Source organism: Numenius arquata, chromosome 26, assembly GCF_964106895.1.
Source record: "Numenius arquata chromosome 26, bNumArq3.hap1.1, whole genome shotgun sequence".
NCBI lineage: Eukaryota > Metazoa > Chordata > Aves > Charadriiformes > Scolopacidae > Numenius > Numenius arquata.
Window position 1 is genome coordinate 5,312,915 of NC_133601.1, and position 26,585 is coordinate 5,339,499.

The 26,585-nt window shown below is 52.6% G+C and overlaps 1 protein-coding gene across 1 annotated transcript; it reads left to right on the forward strand.

Annotated features, from left to right (window-relative positions):
- The first annotated feature begins 5,946 nt into the window (after window positions 1-5,946).
- Window positions 5,947-26,358, forward strand: ARHGAP25 (Rho GTPase activating protein 25). The gene is made up of 11 exons (XM_074164222.1): window positions 5,947-6,007; window positions 12,546-12,739; window positions 15,006-15,093; window positions 15,520-15,639; window positions 18,911-19,118; window positions 21,637-21,769; window positions 22,758-22,831; window positions 23,400-23,521; window positions 24,291-24,490; window positions 24,954-25,537; window positions 26,148-26,358. Exons 1-11 carry the CDS (start codon window positions 5,947-5,949, stop codon window positions 26,356-26,358), a joined length of 1,995 nt encoding a protein of 664 aa, XP_074020323.1.
- Window positions 26,359-26,585: the final 227 nt, after the last annotated feature.

The following is a 26,585-nucleotide window of genomic DNA, read 5'->3' on the forward strand; positions in this document are numbered from 1 at the left end:
CTTTGGCTGAGTTTAGCTGGGCAAAGCGAGGGCACCTGCAAGGAGCACCCGGGCTGGGAATAGGTCTGGAAGTGAGAGGGTTTTGTGTAGCCCCTGAAGAGCTGTTTGCCCTGTGGGGTCAGACAAGCTGGGGCTTTTCTGCGTTCTCCCTGCCCACGTCCAACATCTGCCAAAACGCGGCATAGTGCCCTGTCGGGTCATACCTCAGTCAGCAGGAGAAGCTCTCGTGTTGATAAATATTACAGAAGTGTACTGCTCTTTATATTAAGAAATTTTCCATATGGGTCTTTAGTCTCCTGCTCGTCTTATCTTAAACCTTTAGTTGTAATTAGCGGGGCAGAAATCCCACGCAAAGCTTTTCTGCGTGCTTTTGGTCTGAGGTGTTGTTCGGGTCTGTTTGGAGGCTGCAGTGCTGGACGCGGGCACTGGAGGGCAAAGCCGTTGCGTTCGGTGGCTTCCTGGGGCTGGGAGAGGAGCAGCAGCGATAGTGCATGTGGGTGGCTTTCCTGGTGAGCCCGCAGCTTTATTCTTGCTTTATTCGTGCTCCCTCCCTTCCTCCAGGTGCAGCTGGAGGCTGAGCTTCCAAGCCCGTTTTGATCCTGAAGGGTACAAGAGTTCAGCATCCTGCTCTGAAGCTGAGTAAACCGAACGGGAACGGTGCATCCATTTGAGGAACGGAGGAGAGAGGGAGGGAGGAAGGGAGGGAGGGAGATGGGGGTCGTTAAGATCATTTGCAGGCTGTACAGCTGATGTGGCTGAGAAATACTGGTGAGCGCTGCGGCGTGTCCTCCGTGGGGCTGAGAGCTGTGGCTGGCAAACCCACTTCACGCTGCTGGTGTGAATGTACGTGATAGCGCTGCTCGGCTCCTCGCGACGGCGTGCTGTCTCGGGGAGCGCCTGGTGGCTTTCCCCCATCAGCCCAGCCCGTGAGTGGCTTTCCTTTGCCATAGATGTTTCAAGTTAGGCTTAGAAAGTTAGAGGAAATGAAAAGCTGACGTTACTGGCGTTGGCTGTCCCTAACGGAGTTAACTGTGATGCCAAGGGACGTGTAGCAAGACACGTTGTACCTCTTTCCATGGCATTAAGCTGTGTGGGACGTTGGGTGTGCTGCAGCTCCCACAAGATTTGAGGTTTGGGGGGAGGCTGACGGAGGTAGTGCTGCTTGGAGGGGCCAAACTGACAGCAGGGATGTCTAGGTGAGGCGACGGAGGGATGCTCACCTGGAGTTTCTCCAGCTGCAGGGCTGAAGCTCGGCATCGCACAGTAGTTTTTATTCACAGTGGGCTCCACAACTGGAGAAGTTCCTCCTACTTGTGCCCAGCAAGAGGGAAATGCCCGTGAGAGCAGACCAGCGAGCGGGGAGACTGTATCAGCCGGCGTGTGTGCGCTTGGATTGGGAGGAAGAGAAAAGTAGGATTTGGCCAGTGTGAAGCTTGGGAGGGGACAGGCAGCCTGGCAGGGGACGGGCTGGTTTGGAAACCACTTCTTCACAAGAGGTCGCTGCTTTCCCAGTTGGAGCGGACAGAGAGAGGGACGTCAGTGTATTTAAGGAGCACGGGGATGGCTGGTGGGTGGAGAGCTGCTGTGGCAGGAGCTGGCTGTCCTGGCGAGGTGACTCTAAACATTCATGACGTTTGTTTGGCTGGTGGGTGATTTAGCGATACGGGTCAGACACCAGTTTGACCCTCAGCCGGGGCAGGCACGGCTGGGCTGGGTCTGCGCAGAGGAGCGCTTGGTGTGCTCTGACAGGAATGTGCTTCTCCAGGGCTGGTTGTAGCCCCGATTAGTTTGCAGGTTGGCTGAACGGCCAGACCGTGGCCTGCAGTGCTGAGAGAAACATCAAAACCTGGTTTCTGCGTACGGTGGCGCGTCTGTGCCCATCAGCCTGTATTATTTAGATGTTCTTCAGGGCGATGGGCTCAGAAATCTGCTGATGCTGGTCTGAAGGGGCAGCCGTTGCCTGGGGTTTATGGTACCCTGTGACCTCACGAAGCTGAAAATCCCGTAGCGTCAGCTAACGCTTGGCACCAGGTTGCAAAGTGCTGGTATCTTGCGTTCCAAGGTGTGTCTGCTGTTCGTGGGGTGCGGTGGGTTCCCCCGAGCTGCTCTGGGATCTTGGCATCCCGTCCGTCCCCCGCCTCCCTCAGCGGCTCCGTGTGACCGGAGGAGGGTGAAGCTGCGTGGAAAGCGTCCGTACGGCCCATGCAGACCCTCCTGGGGACAGGCGTTGGTCACAAAAAGCACGGCGTGAAAGCTCCCGTGGTTCCTGCCCCCTTAACCAGCCCCGGAGCTGCCCTTCGTACTGCTGTAATCTTTGTCTGCTCCTCTTCTCCAGACCCGACGTGTTCCCACCATCTGCTTCTTTCTCTGTGCATTGTTCTTTTGATTAATGTTTTAGATACACATGTAGAGTTGCCTTTCTTTGACCGGATGTCCGAATGTGATATATTGTATATTTTAAAGTATTTACCCTATTTATATACTATATGTTACTGTTAAATAAATATAAGTTCCATTATCTGTAGTGGAGTTTTATTCAGCGCTGCAAACCTCCTTTCCGTGCCCTGTAAAGCAGATTGGTCTGTTTTAAACTCCGATTCCCCCGGTCCTTGCCCCGTAGCTCTCCTTCCTCAGGGATTTTCCTAGGAGCAGACCCGGTTGTGGCCAAGGTGCGGATGGAGGCTGCGGAGGGGCTGAGCACCAGGCAGGATGGGACCATCTGTGTCCTGCACCGGGGTTTGCAGTGGAAGCTGAGATCAGATCACACCGGCCCATCTTGGTCGAGGATGAGGGAAGTGTTGGCACTGCCGGCCTCTGCAAATCAGCTCATTTTACCCTACAGATTTCATCGGGAATGTGAAAAATTGTTGGAATTCCACTTAGCATAAATTATTGCTTCATTTCAGCTGTTTCTCCTGACTTGCGTGGGGTTAGGAGAGCAGGATCCTTCTGTTTACCCGGCAAAACGTACTATTTTTAGCTCTTGTGTTATTTTGACTGTTTTTGACTTATCAGCTAAGCCGAACCAACGCAGCAGCAGCCCTCTTCTTGCTTCCCGTCACACTGTGTGGGCATTTTCAGACAAATTAATCCTCCGACAACAACAAAAAAAATCCGATACCCTCTCTTTCTCTATAGCAACCTTGCAAAATCACTCTAAAGCCCCAAATCTTGCCTGGCAGCACTTTGCCCTCGGAGGAGTTGGCTGGTTAAGCAGAAAACTGCGGAGCAGCAGCAGCGTGCAATATTCAGCAGTGCTCTGAAGCAATTAGATGCCGTTACTGAGAAGTCCTGAAAGATGCCTCGGTGCTGAATCCTTTGGAAAAGGGACTGAGATCTCCGGGCAAGTGGCCGAGCCGGCCGGCAGCGGGGTAGGGTGCGTGCCTGTGCCCTGCAGGGAGCCCAGGACATCATCCCATCCCTCTGCCGCCGGCGTATCGGCACTGCTGCTCGCATTTCAGCTCTTCTGCTCTACATCCCTCCTTTTTTCCTCCCCATCCTGTGCCAGCTTAATTAAATCAAACATCAAAAGCGGCGAATTCCCAGTGGAAATCCTGATGCCGGCTCCGCCTCAAAGGAAGGCTGCCTCCGCGCGAGCAGGTCTCGGGCAACCCTCTGTCCGTACACATTTTTCCGTGAGATCCTGATAGAAGAGGGATGTAAAACCAAATCAAACAACTTTCTGGGCTGAGATTTGCCCTTTTTAAGTCCCCCTGAGGCTGCTCAGCTTGATTGCTAAAAAAAAAAACCAACCCCAACAACCCCAATCTCTTAATGTCCTTTCCCAAACCTGGAGGCAGCCACCCGGTACCCTCTGGGTGCTGGCGAGGGGCTGTCCCGGGGGGGGCACAGGGAGGGCTGAGCTGCAGCAGTGTACCCACCCAGCCTTGGGCTGAATTGCATAGTTTTAGGTTAAAACGCTTGCTGTTTCCTTTCTCAAGGAGGGGAAAGTGCCGCGTGACATCCTGTTCGCACAGGCAGGTGGGGAAAGGCGGCTGCTCGCCAGGCTTTCAGAAAAAAAACCAGGTTGAAATGAAATAAAAAAAGGATCAAAATGCGTGACCTGGGGCTCCTATGGCTTTCTGCGGATATTATTAAGAAGAGGGAAAAAATGATGCTTAATTCAGGGCTCGTTCCAGGGCCTTCTGCTCGGGGTGTGGCAGAAATGGAGTTAATTCAGGCATTTTGGGTCCAAAGCAGGATATTGGGGTTAATCTAGTCCAGGCTCAGGTACGTGCCGGGCTGTGCTGCAGCGATAGCACCGCTGTCCTCACCGTCCCGTTCCCTGGGCTTTCGGCAGTGGAATATGTGAGCCGGGGATCTCTGAGCTGGCTCCGGTCACTGCTCAGAGCCACAAAATCATTTTTTTCAGCTGTGATTAACCCCCATTAACCCGCCAGAGTCCACCCCGGCCGTGCTGCGACCGGACAGCGAGCTCAGGCTCCGGCTCCTTCCCCGAGAGGCACATCCTCAATTTACGCTGTGGGATTTTATAAAAAAAAAAAAAAAAAAAAAAAGCCTTTGCAAGCGGCTGGGTGCATCCCGGCTGCAAATCACCACGGGAAGCGCTGGCGGCATCCTCGTCCAGCCCCCCGCGCTCCCAACCTCGATGGTTCTGCTTCTGCTCAGGGCAACTTCCCCCTCCACAGTGCCCGGGCTCTCCCAGTGCGGGGGGGAAACGGGGCTGGAGCTCCCCCCGGGATACGCTGCCACGGCTTGGGTGTTTGTGAATGCACCAACCCCTCCTTGGGATTATCCCGCATCTCAAGAGGCACATCTCAGGCTAATGGCATGGCAATCTGCTTTGCGGGCACACAGCCATTTCTTTTGGGGGAAAAAACAGCATTAAATGACACGAAACAGGATACGCTTGGTGGTGTGAGCAGGGAAAGGGGTTTCGCTTGATCCGGTGGGGTCTGTGCCCACGTCCCCTGGTCCTCACTGCCCTGAGACCCGCAGCCTTTCCTCCACGAGCAGCCTCATTCCATCTCCATTTCACTTGGACCACTGTTACAAAGTGGGTGAAAAAACCTTAAATCAGCTGTGGGGTCTATATATATATTTTTAAACTGGAAGAGGGTAGATTTAGATGAGGTCTCAGGAATGAATTTTGAACTCTGAGGGTGGTGAGAGCCTGGCCCAGGTTGCCCAGAGAAGCTGTGGCTGCCCCATCCCTGGAGGGGTTCAAGGCCAGGTTGGAGGAGGCTTGGAGCAACCTGGTCTGGTGGGGGGTGTCCCTGCCCAGGGCAGGGGGTGGCATTGGGGGCGCTTTATGGTCCCTTCCAACCCAAACCATTCTATAATTCTATGGTTATATATATATATATATAGGAAACCCCAGGCCATTCACACTGGGATGCACTGGGACATTCGGAGACGCCATCCTGCGGCGTTTGCCCGTGGCCGCCTGAGCCACAACCCGCTCTGCTCCGCTGCTGAGCAAAGCATTTCTTCCCAAAGCTCTGCGCTGGGCCGTGTCCTTCAGCGAGCGATCTTCTGGTGCACCAACGGCCCCGAGAAGGACACCCACTTCCTCAAATGCGAGGAGCCGTGCGCCGAGAGCAGCCCCGGGCAGCCACGTTTCCCTGCGGGCTGGGGCCGGGCTGCTGCATCCCCCCATCAGCCAAAGGGGGGAGCGAAAAGGGGAGCAAAAAAAAAAAAAGAGGCAGCATCACCTTGGCATCGTTGGGGAAGCAAGACGAGAGCTTTGCAGGAAAGCAGGGCAGGAAAGTACTTTTATGGGGTTGTTCACGGCCGCTCTCAGAGGAGGGAGGAGGAAGTACGTTGGCAAATCAACCCTTGCTGAGCTCTTCGTTGGGGGGGGGGATCGCACCCCGGGCGCAGGAGCCCCACAGGACTATCAGAACTTCATCTCAGCCTGTCTCCTAAGCAAGCCCCCCCTCGAAAAACCAAAAAAAAAAAAAAAAAAGCCCCTCTTGATCCAAAATGTCCCTCAAGCTGCCTCGGAACTGGGATTTCAACCTGAAAATGGATGCTGCAAAAATAGGTACCGTGACTGTTTCTTTACGCCCTTTGGTTCCTGCTTCAGCCTTTCAGGTGCGAGCCGGGGTCTGCCGGGGAGCCTGCGGCCGAGCACAGCGGCAATTTTGGCTACAAACCTGCTTCTGGCCTTGGGGAGGGGGGAACCTGGCCCCCAGCTACCGCTTTCGAGACAGTAGACGGTTTGCAAATGACTTGCAAGAAGTGATTTGCAAAGTTGTCCCCCAGGGATGCTGTGGGAGCACGGGCAGCGCTGCGGCTCTGGGCAGGGTGGGGAGCGGGGGGGCCTGGCAGCGTGGGGCTGCCGCCCACCCAAAATCCAGGTTTGGGGGGGATTTAAACCCCAGGAGCTGCTGAAGGAGCTGGAGGTGTTCAGCCTGGAGAAAAGGAGGCTGAGGGGAGACCTTCTTGCTCTCTCCAACTCCCTGAAAGGAGGGGGTTGCCAGGGGGGGTCGGTCTCTTCTCCCAAGGAACAGGCAATGGGACAAGAGGAAATGGCCTCAAGTTGTGCCAGGGGAGGTTTAGGATGGATATCGGGGGAAATATTTACACTGAAAGGGTTATCAAACACTGGACCAGGCTGCCCAGGGCAGTGGTGGAGTCGCCATCCCTGGAGGTATTTAAAAGCCGGGCAGACGTGGTGCTGAGGGACACAGGTCAGTGGGGGTTTGGGCAGTGCTGGGTTGAGGGTTGGACTCCATGATCTGAAAGGTCCCTTCCAACCGAGACAATTCTCTGACTCTGCTGGCACAAGCCTTGCAGGAAGTGAAGTGCAGGCCAAGAGGCGGACGGAGCGGTGAAGGCTGGAGGAAGCAATCTCGCTCTTGCTCAGGTTTTTTTGCCCTCCCCAACGTCACTGGCTTCCTCTCCTCGGTGGTAAAGAGCCCTCTGATGCTCATGCCGGGCTCTGTGCTGTGGGACGGCTTCACTGGGTGATCTCCTGCCTCTGCCCAGGCTTTGCACGCTCTCCTCTACCATGGGATCCATCTCCAGCAGGAAAACCACTTGAGAACGCGGCTGGGGAGGAGTGAGGGATCCCCACGGCGGGCTCTGAGGGATCACGGAGGAGCCAATGCCTGCCTTTGGGTCAAGCCGGGGAGGTGACCTGGGGGCGAGGATGCTGCGGTCAAGGAAGGGGCACACAACCCCAGCAAAGGCCCTCCGTGGTCCTGGCACTGGTCAAGGAACACGTCGGCAACTTGGTTTGTCCCTGCAGCAGCGAGATTTGCCCAAGCCAGTCCCTGTGGTGCTGAGCTCTTCCTCCCCACACCTCGCAAGGCGGATTTTCTCGCACAGGCAATTTGGACTCCTATGTGAAGCTGCTTTCCTTGGGGTGGCCAAACCATTTGCTTCACACAAGGCCCCAGGTGAAGCACTGTTGGCCCCCGGCGGCCACTGCTGTGTCTGGCTCGGTGATGCACAGCGAGGCGCAGGATGAGACCTCGGGTGGTCCAGGAGCTTGCAGGCGGATGGAGGACGCAGTGCCATCACCTGCACCCCCCAGTCTGTAGGGCAGCGGGGGAAAAACCCTCACATAGTTACCATGGAAGCATCCTGGATTTCTGTATTGCCCATTCTTACGATAATTAAGATTTTTTTTTTGCACAGAGGCTGCAGAGCAGAGGGTAAATCCAATCGGTACCTCAGGAAAAAAGGCCAGGGGGCACCAAGCCTCCTGTCTGGGGGGAAGCAGAGAGGGCAGAGATGGGACGCAGGCTTGTGTTGTTACCAGGAATTGCTTTTTTTTCAAGAAAAATCAGTTTGTGACGAAATTCTGGGTGCTTTTCACAGCTTGCAGCTGCTGCGAGCCCCGCTGCGAGTGTGTGTGCAGAGACCTGAGCGCTGGGGCACAGCTCGGTGATTGACTCTCCTCATGCTTGGGGGTTCCTGGCTGCGGGGATCGGCCGCTGCCGTCCTCGGGGGTGCAGCAGGGATGTGACTTGCTTGTGGAAAATAATCACAAATTAGTCACCACCATCCTCCCTGGCTCCTCCCAGCTTTGAGACACTTCCCCCTCCCCGTCCCCAGCCGTGGCCATGGCACAGGCAGCTTTTGTAAGCCCCAGGGCAGCGCAACGGCTCCTGTGGGCTTCCTCCTGCTGAGAAAAATGCCAAGATATTTAGTTCAATGAAGGAGAAAATGGCATTTTCAATTTTCATTGCAAAAGCTATTGTGGCACTTTGGCTTTTACTGGTTTTTATTGCAAGTACCTGACATCCCTCCGTTGCAGGAGCAATGGGGACGGCAGGGAGGACTCTTGCCCAAGACAAGGATTTGGGGCAGGACCCAGCATTGATGGGGACCCCACGATGACACCCAGCACCATTTCTCCTGCAAGACACACTTTGGCAGGGCTCCTCTTTTCAGGAAGCAGGTAGCAGGACGTGGGCACCCTGCTATGGCTGGTCCCCAGGGCTGGAGGAAGAGTGAGGATGTTTTGGAGGAAATATTTGACTTCAGAGGCGGTTACCGCAGGAAATGCTTCGGGGGGCACCGCATTTACTCTTAGTGGCTCTTTCCTGCCCTGTGAGAGTGGCGAGGAGGAGCGGGGTCAAGGGCGGTGGGGATGTGCTGGTGAAGGAGGAGACGATTGCAGGTGCTGGGCCACCCTGGTGAGAGCCAGGGAAGAAGCTTCATGTAAAATTTTCCCGGCCCCATGTAAAATTTTCAGCTGGTCATCGCACACGAGCTGGGCAGCACCCTGGCCACAATAGGTAGAAACGTGGAAAAGTGGTAAGGGAGGGAGCCGCAGCCTTGAAAGCTCTGGTTTTGTGAATGCAGAAAACTTTCCACTGGGCAAAAATAGCCTTGCTGTCTGCAAAGCCAAGCTCCCCACAGCAGCTCCCTCCCCACGCCTCCGCAAGAGCCCCGCGGTGGGGAGCGCGGTTGGGGAGCGCTCGCATCGTGGGTAAGAAAGATCTGTTATTTTGGCCTGAAATGAGCCCGTCGTGCAGGGAGAGCTGTCTTGTGTGGAGGGAAGACACGGTTGTGCGTGGGTCTGAACACGGGTAAGCCATGGCTAAGCACAGCCCTCCGGCTGCACCGTGAGTCAGGTGGTCCAGAAGGGCCGATGCTAAAGAAAGGGGACCCCAATGTGCCCCTCTGAATGTGCATTCCTTAGGCATCTGGGACAGGCTGCAAAGAGGGAGAGAATAAACCTTATTTCCAGCAAGGAGTGGGCAATTTAAGCTCAAGGCTGAGAGCAGGAGGAACCCCTGGGAAGCAGTGCCTGCCAGGTCGCTTCCCTTTCAGGTGCAGAGCCCTAAGGCAGCCCTGACGGGCTTACAAGGAGATTAATATCTCCAATAAAAGATAGTATAACTTGGCATTTTTCATAAAAGACATGATTTCTCCTCCCAAGTCTGGTGCCACTGGAGTATCAGTGCTGCTGGGCCGAGCTGAGCCAGTTGGAGAGGGCTGAACAGGGAGCTGATGGATGGAGACATATCCCTGGTTCCCACCCGTTTGGGTGCGAGTACGGACCCCGTGAGCTGCGTCACAGCAGCTTCACTTCAGATTAAGCCCTTGTGGTCACCGGTGCTTGGCAGGGAGACCTCGCTCTGCAAACCTTAGTGCTAATTAAGCGGCGGGAACGTCAGCATGGCTGTTTCATCGAGGTCCTGTGATCAGACGGGACAACGCACAGCAAAATTCGGGAAAGCATCAGAGCGCTGGCTCGTGGGAACGCTGCGTCCTGCAGAACGGGGCCGGTCTGGAGCCAGCCCCTCGGGATCCGCTCTTTGGCAACGGGCTCCGTGGTTTCTGCAGAGCACAGTGTCCGTGGGAGGCACCAGCGCCCTGCACCCAGTACCCTCCATCCTCCCGGCGGCTGCTCCACCCCCGAGGATCATTCCCCAAAATTCCTCGCTCCTGAGGAGTCGGTGGCAGCCGCAAGACATGAAGGAACATGATTTACGGAGAGGAGCAGTGCCGCTCGTGAGTAGTTTGCTGAGCATTATGTCAATATTTGTGAGATTTGAGTAATGCAGATGTTTTGGCAAAGAGCAGAGACGCTGCCCGGAGCTCGAGGTGCAATTTGGAAACCCCATTTTGGTTTTTTGCATCAGGGTAATCCCCGGTATCCGCATTTTTCAGGGGAGCTGGCTGGCAAATCCCTTTCGAAGGTCCTTGATTGCAACCACATCCTCTGCAGGGGGCATCCCACGGCAGCACACACTGAGATGTAAGATCAGCGACATAGACAGAGGGATTGAGAGCACCATCAGCGAGTTTGCAGATGACACCGAGCTGTGCGGTGTTGTCGATACACCAGAGGGATGGGATGTCATCCAGAGGGACCTGGACAGGCCGGAGAGGTGGGCCCAGGTGAACCTCATGAGGTTCAACACCAGCAAGTGCAGGGTCCTGCACCTGGGCCGGAACAATCCTCGGGATCAATCCAGCCTGGGGGATGAGGTGTTAGAAAGCAGCCCTGAGGAAAGAGGCTTGGGGGTGCTGATGGAGGAGAAGCTGGAGATGAGCAGGCCCAGAAGGCCAACCACATCCTGGGCCGCATCCAAAGAAGTGTTGCCAGCAGATCCAGAGAGGTGATTCTGCCACTTCGCTCTGCTCTGGTGAGACCTCACCTGGAGCACTGTGTGCAGGTCTGGAGCCCTCCATATAGAAAGGACATGGACCTGATGGAGCGGGTCCAGAGGAGGGCCACCAAAATGCTCAGGGGGTTGGAGCACCTCTGCTGGGAGGACAGGCTGAGGGAGCTGGGGTTGTTCAGCCTGGAGAAGAGGAGGCTCCGGGGAGACCTCATAGCGGCCTTCCAGTCCCTGAGGGGGGCTACAGGAAGGCTGGGGAGGGTCTGTTTACAAAGGCCGGCAATGACAGGACGAGGGGCAATGGCTTTAAGCTGGAGAAGGGGAGATTTAGATTGGATATTAGGAACAAGTTCTTTACCATGAGGGTGGTGGAACACTGGAACAGGTTGCCCAGGGAGGTGGTTGAGGCCCCTTCCCTTGAGATATTCAAGGTGAAGCTCCACGAGGCCCTGGGCAACCTGGTCTAGTTGGGGGTGTCCCTGCTGACTGCGGGGAGGGACTGGATGACCTTTGGAGGTCCCTTCCGGCCCGGACCAATCTATGAATCTATGAATCTATAAGCAGCATCCTCACTGCGCTTTGAAGGCTGATTTTTATACTCACGGTTCTTTTTGATTTTTTTGGGAAATGATTTGCAATCCCGTGAAAGGAGGGAGAGGGGAGCTCAGGGCGCCCTGCCCAAGCCTGCCTCCGAAGGGTGAAGGCAAAGCACGGCAGGGTTTCTTTCTCCAGGGGATTTCGGAAGGGGAAGCTGCTCTTGAACTGCAGCCCCCCGACCTCTCAAGCGACCGCAGATTGCTGGGCACTAAGTACAGACCGGTCTGTGGCTCGCGCTGCCGGTGGGTGTCTGTGCGATGGGAGCACCCACTCGGGCGTGAGATGCCTCCAGTCCCAAACATCGCAAGGCAGGTGTGGGTGATTTTTAATTTCCTCCTCCTTTCAGCTTGTCCTTTGCACCCAGGTCCACGCCAGGATTCATCGACGCTCATATCTAGCTACAGCTCTCTGCTCTGCTGACCGGCTCGGGGGAAAAGCGGGCAGCTGGGGGGCAGAGATAGGGGGCCGCCGCAGCTTCCCCATCCCAGGGCATTGCACAAGACCCCCCCCCGGCCCCGGCGCAGCCTGAGCGCCCGCTGCCAGAAACGCTGCTGGCCTCAGGGGCCCAAATCCTGCACCGCCTTCACCCGCAGGACCCAGCCAGCTGCCGTCAGCTCCGTTTTAGCAGGGGAGATGTAAGACTACAGAAATCACCATGCGCAGAGAGACCAGTGAAGCTGAATTCCCCCGGAGTCAGATAATTACGTTTGCCTTGCAACCGCAAATGCTAACGCTGCCCAGCTGGGTTGGCATTGGGGTCCTGCAGTGCCCAGTCCAGAGGCAAAATCCCTTCCAGAAATGATCCGTCCCAAGACATTTACTGTCACAGAAGCATTTAGAGATGCCACAGGGCCATGCTGCCGGTCCCTGGCACAGGACTCGTCTATGCAATGCAAAGGGGAGACAGGGGACACTGCTCTGCCCGGTCGGTAAATCCACACCGGCACTTCCTCCCCCTCCTTGGAGACTTTCCAATCCCATTGTGTGAGAACTGCTCCACTGGAAACGTCAGGCAACGCTCTCCCCAAGCAGAACTGCCATTTCCAAAGAGTTCTTTTTTTCAAGCCGGGTTGGGTCATTCTGCTATCGCTGCTGCAGGCTCTTTGGGGTGGGTATAAAAAAAACACACACTCCCATTAAAAAAAAAAAAAAAAAAAAAGCTAATGATTTTCTTCTCACTTGCAAGACAATTACTCCCACGCAGGAAAAAGGAAGCACACACTGACAGATACTGCAGCCACTTCCTTTAAAACCTCTAGCCAGTTTGCTGAGCACAGGCAGAGGGGCAGAGAGCCGCTCTCGCTGCTGTAGCTTAGACCGGCCCCGGGGACGGGGGTCTGGTGGTCCCAGTTCATCCCCGTGCATTCCCACCAACCCGTCCCTCTCTCTCCTTGGCAGCCCGCTCCAGGAGTGTGATGAGCGGCGAGGCGGTGGGGGCCCGGCCGGCCTCCCCCAACCCGCTGGAGCGGCCCCTGAAGATTGGCTGGCTGAAGAAGCAGCGCTCCATCGTCAAGAACTGGCAGCAGCGGTACTTCGTGCTTAAGGGCCAGCAGCTTTACTACTACAAGGACGAGGATGATGTCAAACCACAGGTAGGACGAGGCCGTCGAGCTTTGCTGGTCCTCAATCTCCCCATTCTAGCAAGTTTGCTCATAGGGAAATGGTTTGGGATGGGTCTGGAGTAGGGTATTAAAGAGCTTTTCTGCCTGTGGGCAGTAACACAGATGAGATATCCTGGGCAGGATCATCTATGCACTTAAATAAGTGCCTGCAAGCCCTGCTGGGGGCTTGGCCCCTCTGTGCCCAGGCAACGGGGGGCTGGAAAAAACCAAACAGTTACCAACTAGAAAGTTGCTATCACTCTCCAAGACAACAGAAAAAACCTGGGGAGAAAAAGAGGTGGGTACACCACCATTTCTGTGACGGCTGGTGCAGCAGTGGGTGCACAAGATGATGGGAGCTTTGAGAGCGGTTTCAGCCGTGCACTTGGTGGGAAAGGTATTTTACAGGATGATTTTAGGAAGAAACAAGTGCGACTTTCAGCAGAGCCTGGGTGTGAGGATCTGCCCAAGACAGACCTCCCGGCAGGGCTGTGGGCTGGACAGACAACAGCAAAGGGCAGCTCCTTCCTCTTGCGGCAGGAGAGGGCAGCTGGAGGGATAAAGAAAGGAAATCTCTCTCTCTCCAGCCCCGGGTTTTGTCTCCCAGCCTTGCCCAGCCCCATCCTTTGCAGAAGGCTCAGTGGTGTGGATGCAGTTTGTGTTATTCAGCTGCTGCCCCGGATCCACCCTGCGCAGCCAGAGGAACCCGGCCCCGCTGCCTGTTCCTCTAAGGGAAAGGGCTTGAAATCTGCTGAACGCTCTGGTGCCTGTTAGTTCTGAAGCTTTTTGAGATCCCCAAGGGAGCATAATGTCCACCCAACCCTTTGAACAAAACAGGGGTGCGATCACCCGCTTGGGCATGATTCAGACGTCTGTGGTCTGCAGCCCTCCAGCACCATCACCCCGTCTTCACCCTCTCCGGGCTGTAACAACCCCTCTGGCTCACCCCTATCAACCATTTCGCAGGGTATGCATTGTAGTACACTCACCAGGAAGAAATCAGGTTGTTTTCCCAATTTATATGGATACCCTTTTAGTTTTTCAACCATTTCCTCCATACTGCAACTTACTTTTTGAATATCCACCATCTTTTCCTTGTTTTGAGAAATTTCAGGGAAAGGTCCTCCCCTTTGTTGGAAAAGCCAGTCTCTGTACAAATTGTTACTGGTAGGAAAGCTAATCTCGAGATAGAAAAAGCTCGTAAGAGGAAGGTGATGAGTAGATCCTTGGGGTGAAAGCACAGGGCTGAGCCCGGCAGGATCCAGGTCCTATTTCTGACTTTACTCCGTTTCACGGGACACTGGGAAGAGCCATCTCCCTGGCTGTAAATGGGATGCAGAAACAGAAAATGCTGCAAAAACCTTATTGCTATTCATGGCACTTTTGGCAGCTCTTGCTGTGACCCTGACACACCATCCTGGGTCATTTCAAGCCTCCCTGATCCCATCAACGACTCTGATGGAGCTGGAGTTGAGGCTCTGGGACCGTGGCCGGTCCCCAATGCCCGCGGGAGCCCGGTGGCTCTCAGGAAGCTGAAGCTGCTGAGAAGCGTCATTTCTGCAGCTCCATCTCATTTCCTGCCCCGGGAGGCTCCGGTGCTGACTCAGGCGCTGCTTGGCCCCAGGCCTCAGCTGCTCCCCACCATCCCCTCCCGCGGGACCGAGCTGCCCGTGGTCGCCCCGACACTTGGGGAAAGGAAAATCCAAAAGAAAGGGCTGTTTCCCACTTTTCTTTTTTATTTTGCCTCCCTTTTTCTTCTTTTTCTCTACTCCTCTCCTGCAAACTTTGGGCTTGGTTTTCAGTTTTAAGTGGTGCTGTGTTAAAGGAAGAGTTTTCCTGCTCTGCTGCAGCAGAAACAGGATGCTCTGGTGTTCTTCCACTCCCAACAGGGGTTAAAAAAAACCATGAGAAGGGAGGAAAAAAATGGTAAGAGCAAAATAACCGGTTTTCTCATTCTGAGAATCACTTTGTCAGAAAAACTGGTGTTTAGGAAGCCTCCCTTATTGTTTGAAAATCATTTTTAGCATATATGTATACATATTTGTGTCTGTCTGTTTTTTTGTTTTTTTTTTTTTTGTGGTTGGACTTGATGATCTCAAAGGTCCCTTCCAACCAAGAAGATTCGGTGACTCTGTGATTCTGTGATATGTATAGGCCACTAGCTTCTGCAATCTGTTTGAATCCTTCCATCCTGGTAGTGTCAGCCTGGCAGAGATAGGACACAGGTATTTGCAGCTCCCGCTCTGCTTTGTCCTAGGGCTGCCTGTCTCTCCAGGGAAGCACCATCAAGGAGGTGGTCAGCAACCCGGAGGAAGGAGGGAAATTTATCTTCGAAATCATCCCAGGTGAGGACGTTTCCCTGCTCTTCATTGCCCGCTTTTGGGCTGGACTGTCCACCCCAAACCATTCGGGCAAGTCGTTCTGGCAGCCCTTTTGCTCCCGCTCCTTTTCAAGGTCCCCACCGCGCTGCGTTGCAGGTGAAAATGAATGTCTTGCTTTCAACATTCAGCTGCCAGGGCTGGAGGAGGGCGCTGGGTCGGTGCCCATGGCCCGTGGTGAGAGGGCCAAGCTGCGGCGTGAAGCAGTTTCTGTTCCCTTCTTGCAGACCTTCCGCAAGGGGGAATGCAAAAGCCCTGCTTTATTTCACAGCCAGATAGACACCAATGGGGAAATTTGGAGCCAAAAAGCCTTTAGCAGAGAAAACAACAAGAGTGTGTCTTTTCTCCTCCAATCCTCTCCATAAATAACGCTTAAACGTTTTCTTTTTGCAGGGGTCTCTGGAGACCAGAACCGGACAGGGCAGGACACCTGCGTGCTCATGGCTAATTCCCAGTCTGAGATGGAGGAATGGGTTAAATCCATCCGACGAGTGCTGGGGTCGGCGTCAGGAGGTAAAGGGGAGCGGGAGAGGCCGTTTCCTACCGTCTCCTGCTCTGCAGTGCTTTTGTGCCAGGATTTCAAAGCTGGTCTCATAAATCCTTGAAACTGGAAAAGGGAGCTGTAATGTGACTGGAACTCGTGCCGCCTCAGAAACCTACTCCTAGAGCAGCCCCTGCGGCGCCGGGTCAGCTGCAAACACGGGCAGTGTTAAGGAAATGGCAGCCAGGCATGAATGAAGGTTTTTGGGCTGGTTTCAGGCTCTTTTGCAAACTTCCTCTTTGACTTACTGACCCCAGAAAATGTCGTTCTTGAAAACAGCTCATATTCAGGGATAAAACGTTGAAAAATCCTGCCTTTCACCTGCTAATTTCCCTGCTTTGCTTTTCTTCCAGCTTTTCTTGCTCAGCCCAGTGCCTCTGCCCCTCTTTTCTCTGCAGAGCCTGCCTTGGCCACGCAGTCACCCTCCCAGGGCACAGGCAGGGCTTGTGGCGACAGGATCTTTGCTTCCATCCCCCTGGGGCGTGCATTTATTTATGCCATTGCAAAATTGTGGCCAGGGAAGTATAAAACATGAATCGATCAGAGAGGAACGCACCGTACATTTGCCACCACGGGCGAAGCCCACAAAGGAAGAGGCAAAGGTCACTCCAGCCACTCTTCCTGCAAGGATGCTCTATCAGACATTGCCTATAAGGATGAACTCCTCTAAGCAAGATCCACCGATGAAACAGGGCTGGGAGTCTCTTTTGCTCTCTTCCAAAAGAGCACTAACCTGGATGGTCATCCTGAGCCTCTTCTCCCTAGCTCTGTGCTTTGCCATCACTATTTTTGTAATTTTTAAAGGGTCCATGCCCTTCAGCTGTGTAAGACAGGCACGATGGAGCTCTGGTCTCCCACAGCTCCGGTGTTAGTATAAATCACAGCAAGCAGACGGTGCCAGTTTGAGCTCTCTCGTGGTGACCCTGCCGTAGGCACAGATAAGCTCCACCTAAATGACAACACAGCTGGTTTTTGTCTGCAACCCTGATGTTTTCTGCCTCTAAACTGCAACGTGCTGTGCCCTGGGGCAGGTGCCATTACCCATCTGAAATTAGGATTGCATGAACCAGAAATTTTCAGGGCATTGCCCCACCTGGGTCTAACATTTAATAACAACAATAACAACTGCGTCTGATCCTTGCTTAAACTTAGGAGGCTGCCAGTTTCTTCCAGCTGGATAAAGTGACCTTATATGACAGAAAAGGTAAATTTATAGTAGTGCAGAGAGCACTGAGGATAGCAAAGAGGTCAGGTATTCTGGAGCTGCATTTTATGTCAATACACAGGTTAATAGACCCCAAAACTTCACGCTTTCAGTTTTTGGCCTCGCTGCAAGCTGAGGCAAGGTATGCTTTTGAAGCAGCCCGCGGCAGAGTGGAGGTTTTGGCAAGAGCTCACCTGGAACAGCCCTGTGTGACCCAGCTCGTTGTGAGCCTCTTGCACACCAAAAAGCAGAGCGGCTGCAAAGCACGAAGCAACAGCGAAAGGGTCTCCAAAATCTCGGAGGGGTTTTGCGGGGTTGGCTGCCACCTTACAACGACAGCCGCCTGCCGGGGGGGCTGGCACGGACATCGCATTGGCCCCGGGGAGGTACCCCCAAATTCACACATCTGCCAGCTTGCAGTTAAATAAGCAATTCATTACCAGCTACCAAAGCAGTGTGGGGTGGGGAAAAAAAAAGGACTATTTGATTTTACTGTGCACAATGACAGCTTTATATCCATTATTTAAAACTGTAAGTGAGTCATAAACGAAAACCCTCCACGATCAGGCAGGTGCCGACAAGCCCCATGGTTCCAGATGAGAGTGTGTACTTGCATTTTCCTGGTCTGGAAGATGCACAGGAATTATTTCAGCCTTCAGAGCAGGAGGTGAACACATCACAGGGACTACAGGGACAAAAATATGGTAGAGGACCATAGGAGCCTTTGCCATTAATATCCCAGAGCCAGTTTGAGTTGGGATTTGTCTGCTCTCACCATGCCCCAGGCTCCGAGGAGGAAGAGCTGGGATGCCGGCTGTTGCCCTCCCGCCTTCGAGCTCTTCTTCTGCTGCGAGTTCAGGAGGAAAAAACCATTGCTCCGAAGGAAAGGTACTGCCTGGTGCAAAATCCTGCGGCTCTTAGCACAGGGGAGTTTCTGGAGGGTGAGAGGAGAGGGGAGGGGGAAGAAAAGCAACTAAATCTGTAAGAGTTCCAGCCCCAAACCTCTGCAAAGCTGCTTTTCTTATTTCTTGGTGGTCTCCTGTGCTTTCTATAACCGTCAGGCTTGTGTGATGAGCTCGCCTTCTCTCCATGTGTCCTCGCAAGAGCAAAGAGCTGTTCCTGCCTCCCTCTCTGTCAGTACCCTGCTCCCAGGCAGGCAAGCGGGGTGGCACAGAACAAAGCTCACTGCTTGGCTTTCATCATTTTGAGAACAATGTGCCCTTGTGGCCAAGAAGAGCCAATGGCATCCCGGGGGGCATCAGGAAGAGTGTGACCAGCAGGTGGAGGGAGGTCATCCTCCCCCTCTGCTCTGCCCTGGGGAGGCCCCATCTGGAGCACTGGGACCAGTTCTGGGCTCCCCAGTTCCAGAAGGACAGGGAACTGCTGGAGAGGGTACAGCAGAGGGCTACAAGGATGATGAGGGGCTGGAGCATCTCTCTTATGAGGAGAGGCTGAGGGAGTTGGGTCTTTTTAGTCTGGAGAAGAGCAGACTGAGGGGGGATCTGATCAACGCCTATAAATACTTCAAGGGTGGGTGTCAGGAGGATGGGACCAGTCTTTTTCCAGTGGTGCCCAGTGACAGGACAAGAGGGAACGGGCACAAACTGGAACATAAGAAGTTCCATCTAAACATGAGGAGGAACTTCTTTCCTGTGAGGGTGGCAGAGCCCTGGAAGAGGCTGCCCAGAGAGGTGGTGGACTCTCCGTCTCTGGAGACATTCAAACCCCCTTGGACACGTTCCTGTGGGACCTGCTCTGGGTGGACCTGCTCTGGCAGGGGGTTAGACTGGGTGATCTCCAGAGGTCCCTTCCAACCCAACATCATTCTGTGATTCTGTGATTCTGGAACTGTTTATTATTCAGAGGAGGAAAAAGGTTTTATTTTGCTATTATTTCTTTGGAAGAAGTTCTTCTTTCCCCCAGTTTGCAGACTCGTGGCTCCTGTGCCATCAGGAAAGCAGGTCCTGCTGACACATTTGCACTTGATGTGCCTTTAGCAAAGCTTTTGGGCTCCTCTGACCTCTCTGCTCTCTCCCTAGCGGTGTTTGGCCAGCGTTTGGCAGATACCATGGCCTACGAGCAGAAATTTGGGCAGCACCAGGTGCCCATCCTGGTGCAGAAGTGCGCAGAGTTCATCCGAGAGCACGGCGTGAGCGAGGAGGGCATCTTCCGCCTTCCTGGCCAAGACAACCTGGTGAAACAGCTCAGGGACGCGTTCGACGCCGGGGAAAGGCCATCATTCGACCGGTAATGCTGGACTCCCCCTCTCCTACTCAGCTAGGTCTCATCCACACCAAAATCTGGGGAAGAGCAGCTTGGCTAACGCCCCAGAGCCCCAGCAGTGCCCTGCAGGAAACTTGGACCCTCCAGAAGGGCTTGGCAAGGAGAGATGATTCTGCAGAAACCCCAAATGGAGGCAAAAGCAGAATCAGAGGGTTCTAAATCGAGATTCTTAGGAAATAAAGGAAAGCATTTAGGAAAAACCTGGCCCCACGCAGAGATTGTCATTTGCAGGAACAGCCAAGGAAGGAGGAAAAAGAAGAGCCTACATAGCCCACCAGCTAAGGGTAGAGGTTTAGAGGAAGGAGATCAAGTAGAGGATCACAAATAAGCTCAGAGAACAGCCCAATGCACACAGTAGAAGTTATTTCTTTCCCTGCCAGCCCATAGCCATGATGTTTTCCTCCTGTTTCTTTTCCCTACAACACCATATAGAGATGAGAGAGAGATTTTGGCTGCTGCAAGGCTGCGTCCCCCTGACCCCCTTCCTCTGCAGGTCTAAGAGGAAATGGCAAACTCCCTAAAGCTGAGAGAGCTGCATGTGGGTCCCAGAGAGGCTTTGGAGAGAGATATTTGTTACTGCTGCCTCTGTCAGGCCCTCTGCAAAATGAGAGGAAAAAAGCTAGACCCCTGGTGCAACTCTCTATAAAGCCCCCCCGTGACAGCCCACAGACCAGCTGCCCCTGCAGCTCCCTCATGGTCTCTGTAAGAGGTTTCCCACCTCTCCCTACCCCCAGGTCAGATTTACCCTCTTGCTTTTGGCCCCAGTTGCATAGAGCGTCGCCCAGCGTCCCCTGCTCACTGGTGCAGGCTGCTCTGGGGCTTTACAGGACGGTTTGCGTAGGGGTGAGCAATAACCCCTGTGCTGGGATAAAGGAAAAGTGGGTCCTGCCTTTTCATGGAACCTAAAGTGAGCCTTTTTGGTTTAATTCGTGCCCTGCCCTGCCCACCATAACAGAGATAAGGAGTGCCCAGGCTGCTGTGTGTGTATGAAGGGATGTGCCACTGGCCATGATGATGCCACATGGGGCAGCTCCCTGGGTCTGCAGAGATGGGGCATCACCTGGAGGAAGGTGAAGCCTTTATTTTTATTTTCTGAGAGCTGCCGGCACTATCTGGGGTGCTTGAGGGAGGGGAGCACCCAAAACCAGGAACTTCCCTGGACTTTTGTGCAGAACAGTTTCCTCAGGGGCCTCACCTCTGTGTTCACAGCCCTGTCCCTAACCACATAACTGCTCCTGTTTCTTACCTAGCTTTATGCAACTCGGTTAGGAAAAACCACAGCACTTTTACCGAAATAATCCCTGTGCTGTGCCAGGCAGGGCCACGGCTGTTCTGGAAGCGTAACCATCCCGGCTGTTGGTTTTACAGCTGAACGTTTCCTGCTTTCTGGGTGCGAGTCCTGCTGAGAGCTTTCCTGTTGTAACCTGTGTGTGGGTCATAGGAAGGTGAAACTTTTATTTTTAGTTTTAGGTTTTTTTTTTTTCAGAAGTGTTTTTTGCAGTGGGGCATGGGAAGGGAGTCTGGCCCCTTTCCCAGCCCCCTGCCATGTTGACCCCGTGCCGCAGGGTTTGGTATGAGCGTTGCTGTGGTGAGCTCAGGGGGACTGCAACCCCCACTGCGCTCCAACCCAAACGTTTTCTTAGCAAGGAGGAAGGCCAATAATTGGGGTTTCCAGTGACCTGAATGCAACAAGATGCTGGCTCGACCTTCAGTGCCACCTTCGCAGCACCGGTTTGGGCTTGCACAGACACACTTGTGTGCACGAGCTGGGCAGGACGGAGCGGGGAGCGTTAGAAAGCTGCCATTAGCCTCCATCCAGATGTCTAATGGGGCGTATCAATAGGCCCTACAAAAATACAGCTCTGAAAAAATTTCTCTATGGTTATATGCATTTGTTAAAAGTAATAGTATTTTAAAAACCACAACCAATCCTAAAAATAAATGACCTGGGGGATTTTTGCTAGAAGTTTATTTCAAGGTAGGTCAAATTAGAGGCTTACGATCTTGACAGTGTCCTTTTGACATAATGTAAACTATATGGTATGCAAAGCTGCAAACATCTGTCCCGGCAGAACATCTTCAGTAATTGCTGTTAATCTTAAAAACCACTGGCGAGCTTTGGCAGCTCTGCGGAGCGGGGAGCGCCTGCCAAGCACGGGAACACCAGACAGTGTTTGCAAACCCTCCAGAAGCAAACGCAGGCTGGGAAGGCTCAGGGTATGAGCACTGGGGACCTGCCAGCCCAATGCTGGGGAAAATCTCCACCAAGCATTTATTTTCCTGCCAGGCAGGACCCTTCCCCGGCTTGGGGTGCCCTATGGATTCCCCCCAGCGTGGTTTGGCCCCCCCCCTCTATTTATCTCCCTCTGTCTCTTGCATCTATACACGGAGCTTAAACGCAGTCTCATGGCCCCGGCGCGGGGCAGGGTTTGCTCACCAGCTGGTGTGGGTTTTAACACGAGTGGCTCTTTGTGCGTTGCAGGGACACGGATGTGCACACCGTGGCCTCTCTGTTCAAACTCTACCTACGGGAGCTCCCCGAGCCGGTGGTACCCTGGATGCAGTACGAGGATTTTCTGCTGTGCGGTCAGGGGCTGGAAGCGGATGAGAAAAAGGTAGAGATGCCTTCATTTCTCTCCTCTTGGCCTGGAAATTAGCTGTGTTTCAGCGCTGGGGCTTTGCGAGCTGGAGATGCCGGGTGCATATGTAGCTGTGCATGACACGCTGCATAATTACTGAGCTTCAAAATCTGGGGGGAAAGAAAAAAAAAAAAAAATTAAAAAGAGAAAATCTCCTGAAGTCAGTGGGGTTTCCCAACTTGACAACATGGGTTTATCCACTTTAAAGATTAAATTTCTGGAGCAGGTCTAAGAGCTGCTCTGCACCTCTTTTTGTCGAGCCCTTGCAGCAAATAATGAGTGTGAAAACCAAGAGAGGAAGGAAACCCAACCTCCTGCAGCCTCCATCAGCCTGAGGCGAGAGCGGAGCTGGGGGAGGCTCTGGGTGGGAGCAAGGAAGGAAGTGGGGATTTGGGAGAGGGAGAAGTGAGAAACAGGTGGGAAATCTCTTTTCCTAACTATATATTTTGGTGGAAAAGAAGCCCCCCCCCCCGCAAAAGCCCCACTCATGGATGCTGTTCCTATACACACAAAAATAAGGCAGATATCCTTGGTAGCATGAGCTCTGCGAACTGCAGTGTTCAGCCTGATATTTCAAGGGCAAATGCTTCCTGTAGGTTGTCTCACTTCAGGATCTTTGGGGCTAAAAACGTCCTAACTGTTGACATACAAGCAATGGAAGGAGTTTAGGTGTGATCAGCTCTTTCTGAAGAGCTCATCACACACGTGCTGGGCTGGGGGGACCCTGCTCTGCTTTGCTGCCCTGGCCGTGGCAGAGCTGGGCGATGGGTCGCCTCCTCCTCCTGAGCTCTGTACAAAAGCTTCTCCCTGCCCGTGCCTGGGCTGCTGGAGAAATGTAACTTCCAAAGCGAGCAAACGCCAAGAGGTGAGACCATACAGGGATGGATGGAGTGACCAAGAGCCACTCTTGACTCCGTAATACATCTGTGAATCTTCACAGAGGTATGTCTTAACTTGCATTTAGGGCCATCAGGAACTCCTGAAGCAACTGTCCCTCCTTCCCAGACACAACTACAACCTCCTCAGCTATATCTGCAGGTCAGTCCTCTGCACAAACGGCTCAGATTTGGTGTTGGTAAGTAGAAATATCACCCCATGGGCTGAGGCTGACTCCTCTAGAGAGAGCCCTCTGAAGCCGTGTTTTAGTTCCCCTCGAGGCACCAGATCCTGACTATTGTAAAGGGAGAGTTTCAGCCATGGGGCTAAACACCTTGACAATGTCTGAGCATAAATACCTACCAAAAAATTCACTTACGGATCCCTGAGAATTAAAATCAAGTGTAGTTTTTCTAGACAAAGCCCTGTGCAACAAAACCATGAGGTTTCACCCAGCCTGGGTGATTTTCCTCTGGTTATTACATACTAGATGGGGTTTTTCCCTTCCCTTTTGATTTTTTTTTTGGGTGAGCAGCTCATCACACGGTGGTTTTTCTACTGGCACCAGTAAGACCTAGCTCCAGTTTGCAGTTATAAGGCAACTATATGTTTCCTTGGGACTCAAAGGAAGAGCTGGATGGATTAATCAGGATTTTATACCAGTGGGTGTGTAAGTCTTTTTGCAGCCTTTCTTCTCTGACTTGAAATATTTGCCCTTGGATTCCGGCAGGTTTCTACACGAAATACAGTTGAACTCTAGCATCAACAAGATGAGCGTGGATAACCTGGCAACAGTGATTGGAGTGAACCTCATGAGACCCAAGATAGAGGATCCTGCAATTATTATGAGAGGTAAAATGGACTCCTGGAACAATTGGCACTGGAGCACCTGATATGCCGAAATGCTCAGTTGCATCCACAATCTTGAAATTAAAAATTTTCTACAGTAGACCATGGGTATAAGGCAGACACGTGCCTGGGCACAGTAATTACAGCAGGGCAGAGTAAAGCCATGCGTTAGCTAGGCTACAGATGTGTTATGGAGACAAACACCCCTTAGGAGTTCCACTGTGTGTTCCCTCCATAGATTTCAAACATTTCAGGAATTTAATGAAGTCATCTTTCTTTTGCTTGGAGCAGGAAGGTGTAAAATTTTTCATAGAGAAACAAAGGAAACTCGAAGAAATTACTCTTTAGCTGAGCCAAACTGTAATCCCACAGGCAAGGGCAGATGCAGCAGAACTGACAGAAGAACTATTTTAAGGCCAAAGACTGCTCTGCTCTGCAGACATCACACGTGAATGGTCCAGATATTCGTATGCCTGTTTGTATAACTGATACCTGGAGTTTGCTTGTCGAGCCAAAGCAGCACAATTTGTGGCTTGGTGCAGCTGAGCAGACTCCCATCTTGGTTGCTCCATAGTCTGCTCCTGCTATTCTGGGGTGATATAAAAATCCTTCCGTTTATTTAGTTTTATGATCACGCTCCTTGTCTCCACCTGCATTTCTACATTCATCTCCAGTTTGGACACCGGAAAGACCAGCCAGAAAATGCAAGCGTGGGTGGAAGAAAGACTATCACATTGGGTTTGCCGCTGACACATCTCCAATATTCTTCCAGGCACACCACAGATCCAGAAAGTGATGACTGTGATGATAAGTGACCATGCAGACCTCTTTCCCCCGTCCAAGGATGTGCCGCCCTCCCCCCCTGCCCACAAAAATGACAAGAAAACCCCCATCCCGCGCAGCTCCGTGGGCTGGGATGTTGCAGAGGACCCCGCGGTGTCCAGGGCAGAGAGCTTGATCCAAAGGCGAATGGTAAGGCTGGATCCTCAGAGAAATAATACAGCATAAATTTAATAAATGGGGGATTAATTATTATGGGATCTAACAGGTCAGCGAGACACTAACATCACTTGCTATTAATAGGGTAAAGAGCTGTAACTGTCATCCCTGGAATAACTACGTCAGGAAAATGATGTAGATAAACTTCCTACTTTCCTGTGGAAAATCTACTGTTCTGGGAAAAATGAAAACTCCTGAAGTTTTTTAGGTAAAGGCAGGTCATGCTGGTGAAGTGAAAACATTGCAGATTGAAGGCTTTTCTCAGAAAGAAAGAACCTCTGCAAAAAGGTTCTTTTTAATGGAAAACCTGCAGCCATTCCCCTTAGCATGTTAAAATGTGCCTTTTGTAGCTGCTGCAGCCCCAGCAGGCGCTGGAGCCTGTCTCTGCTCACCGAGCGGGACGAGGCTCTCCTGACACCGCGGCTCTGTTTTACAGAGAGATGACCCGAGCTCCAGCGGTGCCCCCGGAGCAGCTGCGAGCTCGAGTGCAGCCAGCGAAGATAATGGGTGCAAAGATACACTGGGAATGTGGAAAATGCAGTCAAGGAAAAGAACTCAGACTTTACCTAACAGGAAATCTTTCCTGACGGCTGCTTCTCCGGGGGAGAAAGGCAGCAATGACAAAAACGACGTATTTGCCAGTGACTTTTGGAGAAGTTCCCCTGGGAGCAGCACGCGCCCCGTGGTCCCCGACGGACATAAGAGAACGTTGTCTCACGATCTTTTTAAGCTGCTCGACCTTCACCGGGCTTCAACCTATGATAACGTTCCTACCTCCCAGGCGGAAAGTGGGGAAGGCACCGGCTCCAGCCCCAGCCCTTCGAGCAGCATCTCTGATAAGGAATTTCTGCCCTGCCCCAGCCCCAGCCATCAGCCACAGGAAGCTGCCAGTCCCACCAGCAGCCCAGCCGAGGGCTCCCAGCCCGATCAGGAGAGCAGGGAGTTCCTGCAAAACATGATCTTGAAGCTGGAAAAAGAAATGGAGGTACAGAAAAATGACTACGAGGAACAAATTAAAAGGTAACATGCGACAGAGTGCTGCTTTCTGGAGAGTACGAGGTCTTCAGGTCGTGTTATCACAACACTGGCATTGCAGAGATTTATTTACCAGTAGAAGCATACAGTGTATAATAGCAATGACTAACGATTAAATATAGTATTGTAGCAGGCTACCTAAAGGTCAATACTCATGTGCTGTACTCTCCTGACATCGTTGCTAATCTTATATTATTACAATATTAATACTCTATAGTCCTTATTACATCACTGTATGGCACTAAAGTGTTTCTGCAATAATTACACTGTCACAATTCGTTATTACTACAATATTGTACCATTACACCACCCAGAATTCAGCAGTAGCATTAACTAACATTGCTGACATTAACTAACTATTAACTAACATTATTAGTGTTACTATAGCTTCACATATTGTTATCAGTTTGTTATATATCATGTATATTGATTTATTGCATCGTGTTGTGTGGCCATTGAGGGTTGGGGGATCAGGACAGAACCTCTGGCTTATTTCATTGCTTAATGACACAGAGGGCAGACTCCTCAAGAGACAAATGATGACTTCCCAGCACTCTTGTGATCCCAGCCTTTCATGCTCCATTTCTCTTTGCAGTCTTGAGAAGGAAAACTATGAAGTCTGGGCCAAAGTGGTGAGGCTGAACCAGGAGATTGAGAAGGAGAAGAAGAAGTCTGAGGAACTGGAGCTGAAGCTGATGACCATGGAGCGCTTACGGGAGGACATGGAGAAGAAAAACAAGACGCTTGAGGAGGAGATAAAAAAATTAGCTAAATCCACAAGCAAAACCGATGCCAAAACCAACTAGGAGAATACACCCAGCTGTGCACAGACATGAAATGCAGCTGCATGAATCGACAGGAATTGCCAAGCAGGTTCAGAGCCAGGGACTTCTATCATCCCGTGTTCTGCTACTGACCGTGGGCCGGTTTGGAGGAAGGAGCCCAGGAGCTGGAGACTGGTTTATGCTCTGAAACAGGAAATTTCAAAAACATTCTTTAGCTTTTTTTTTTGGTGTTTTCTTCAACTCCTCTT

Excerpts from the sequence above, each read along its gene's own strand:
- ARHGAP25 (XM_074164222.1), top strand. The coding sequence starts at position 5,947 with ATGTCCCTCAAGCTGCCTCGGAACTGGGATTTCAACCTGAAAATGGAT. Across the intron at positions 12,740-15,005 it reads AGGATGATGTCAAACCACAG|GGCTGCCTGTCTCTCCAGGG; the intron begins GTAGGACGAGGC and ends GCTTTGTCCTAG. Across the intron at positions 19,119-21,636 it reads GAAAGGCCATCATTCGACCG|GGACACGGATGTGCACACCG; the intron begins GTAATGCTGGAC and ends TGTGCGTTGCAG.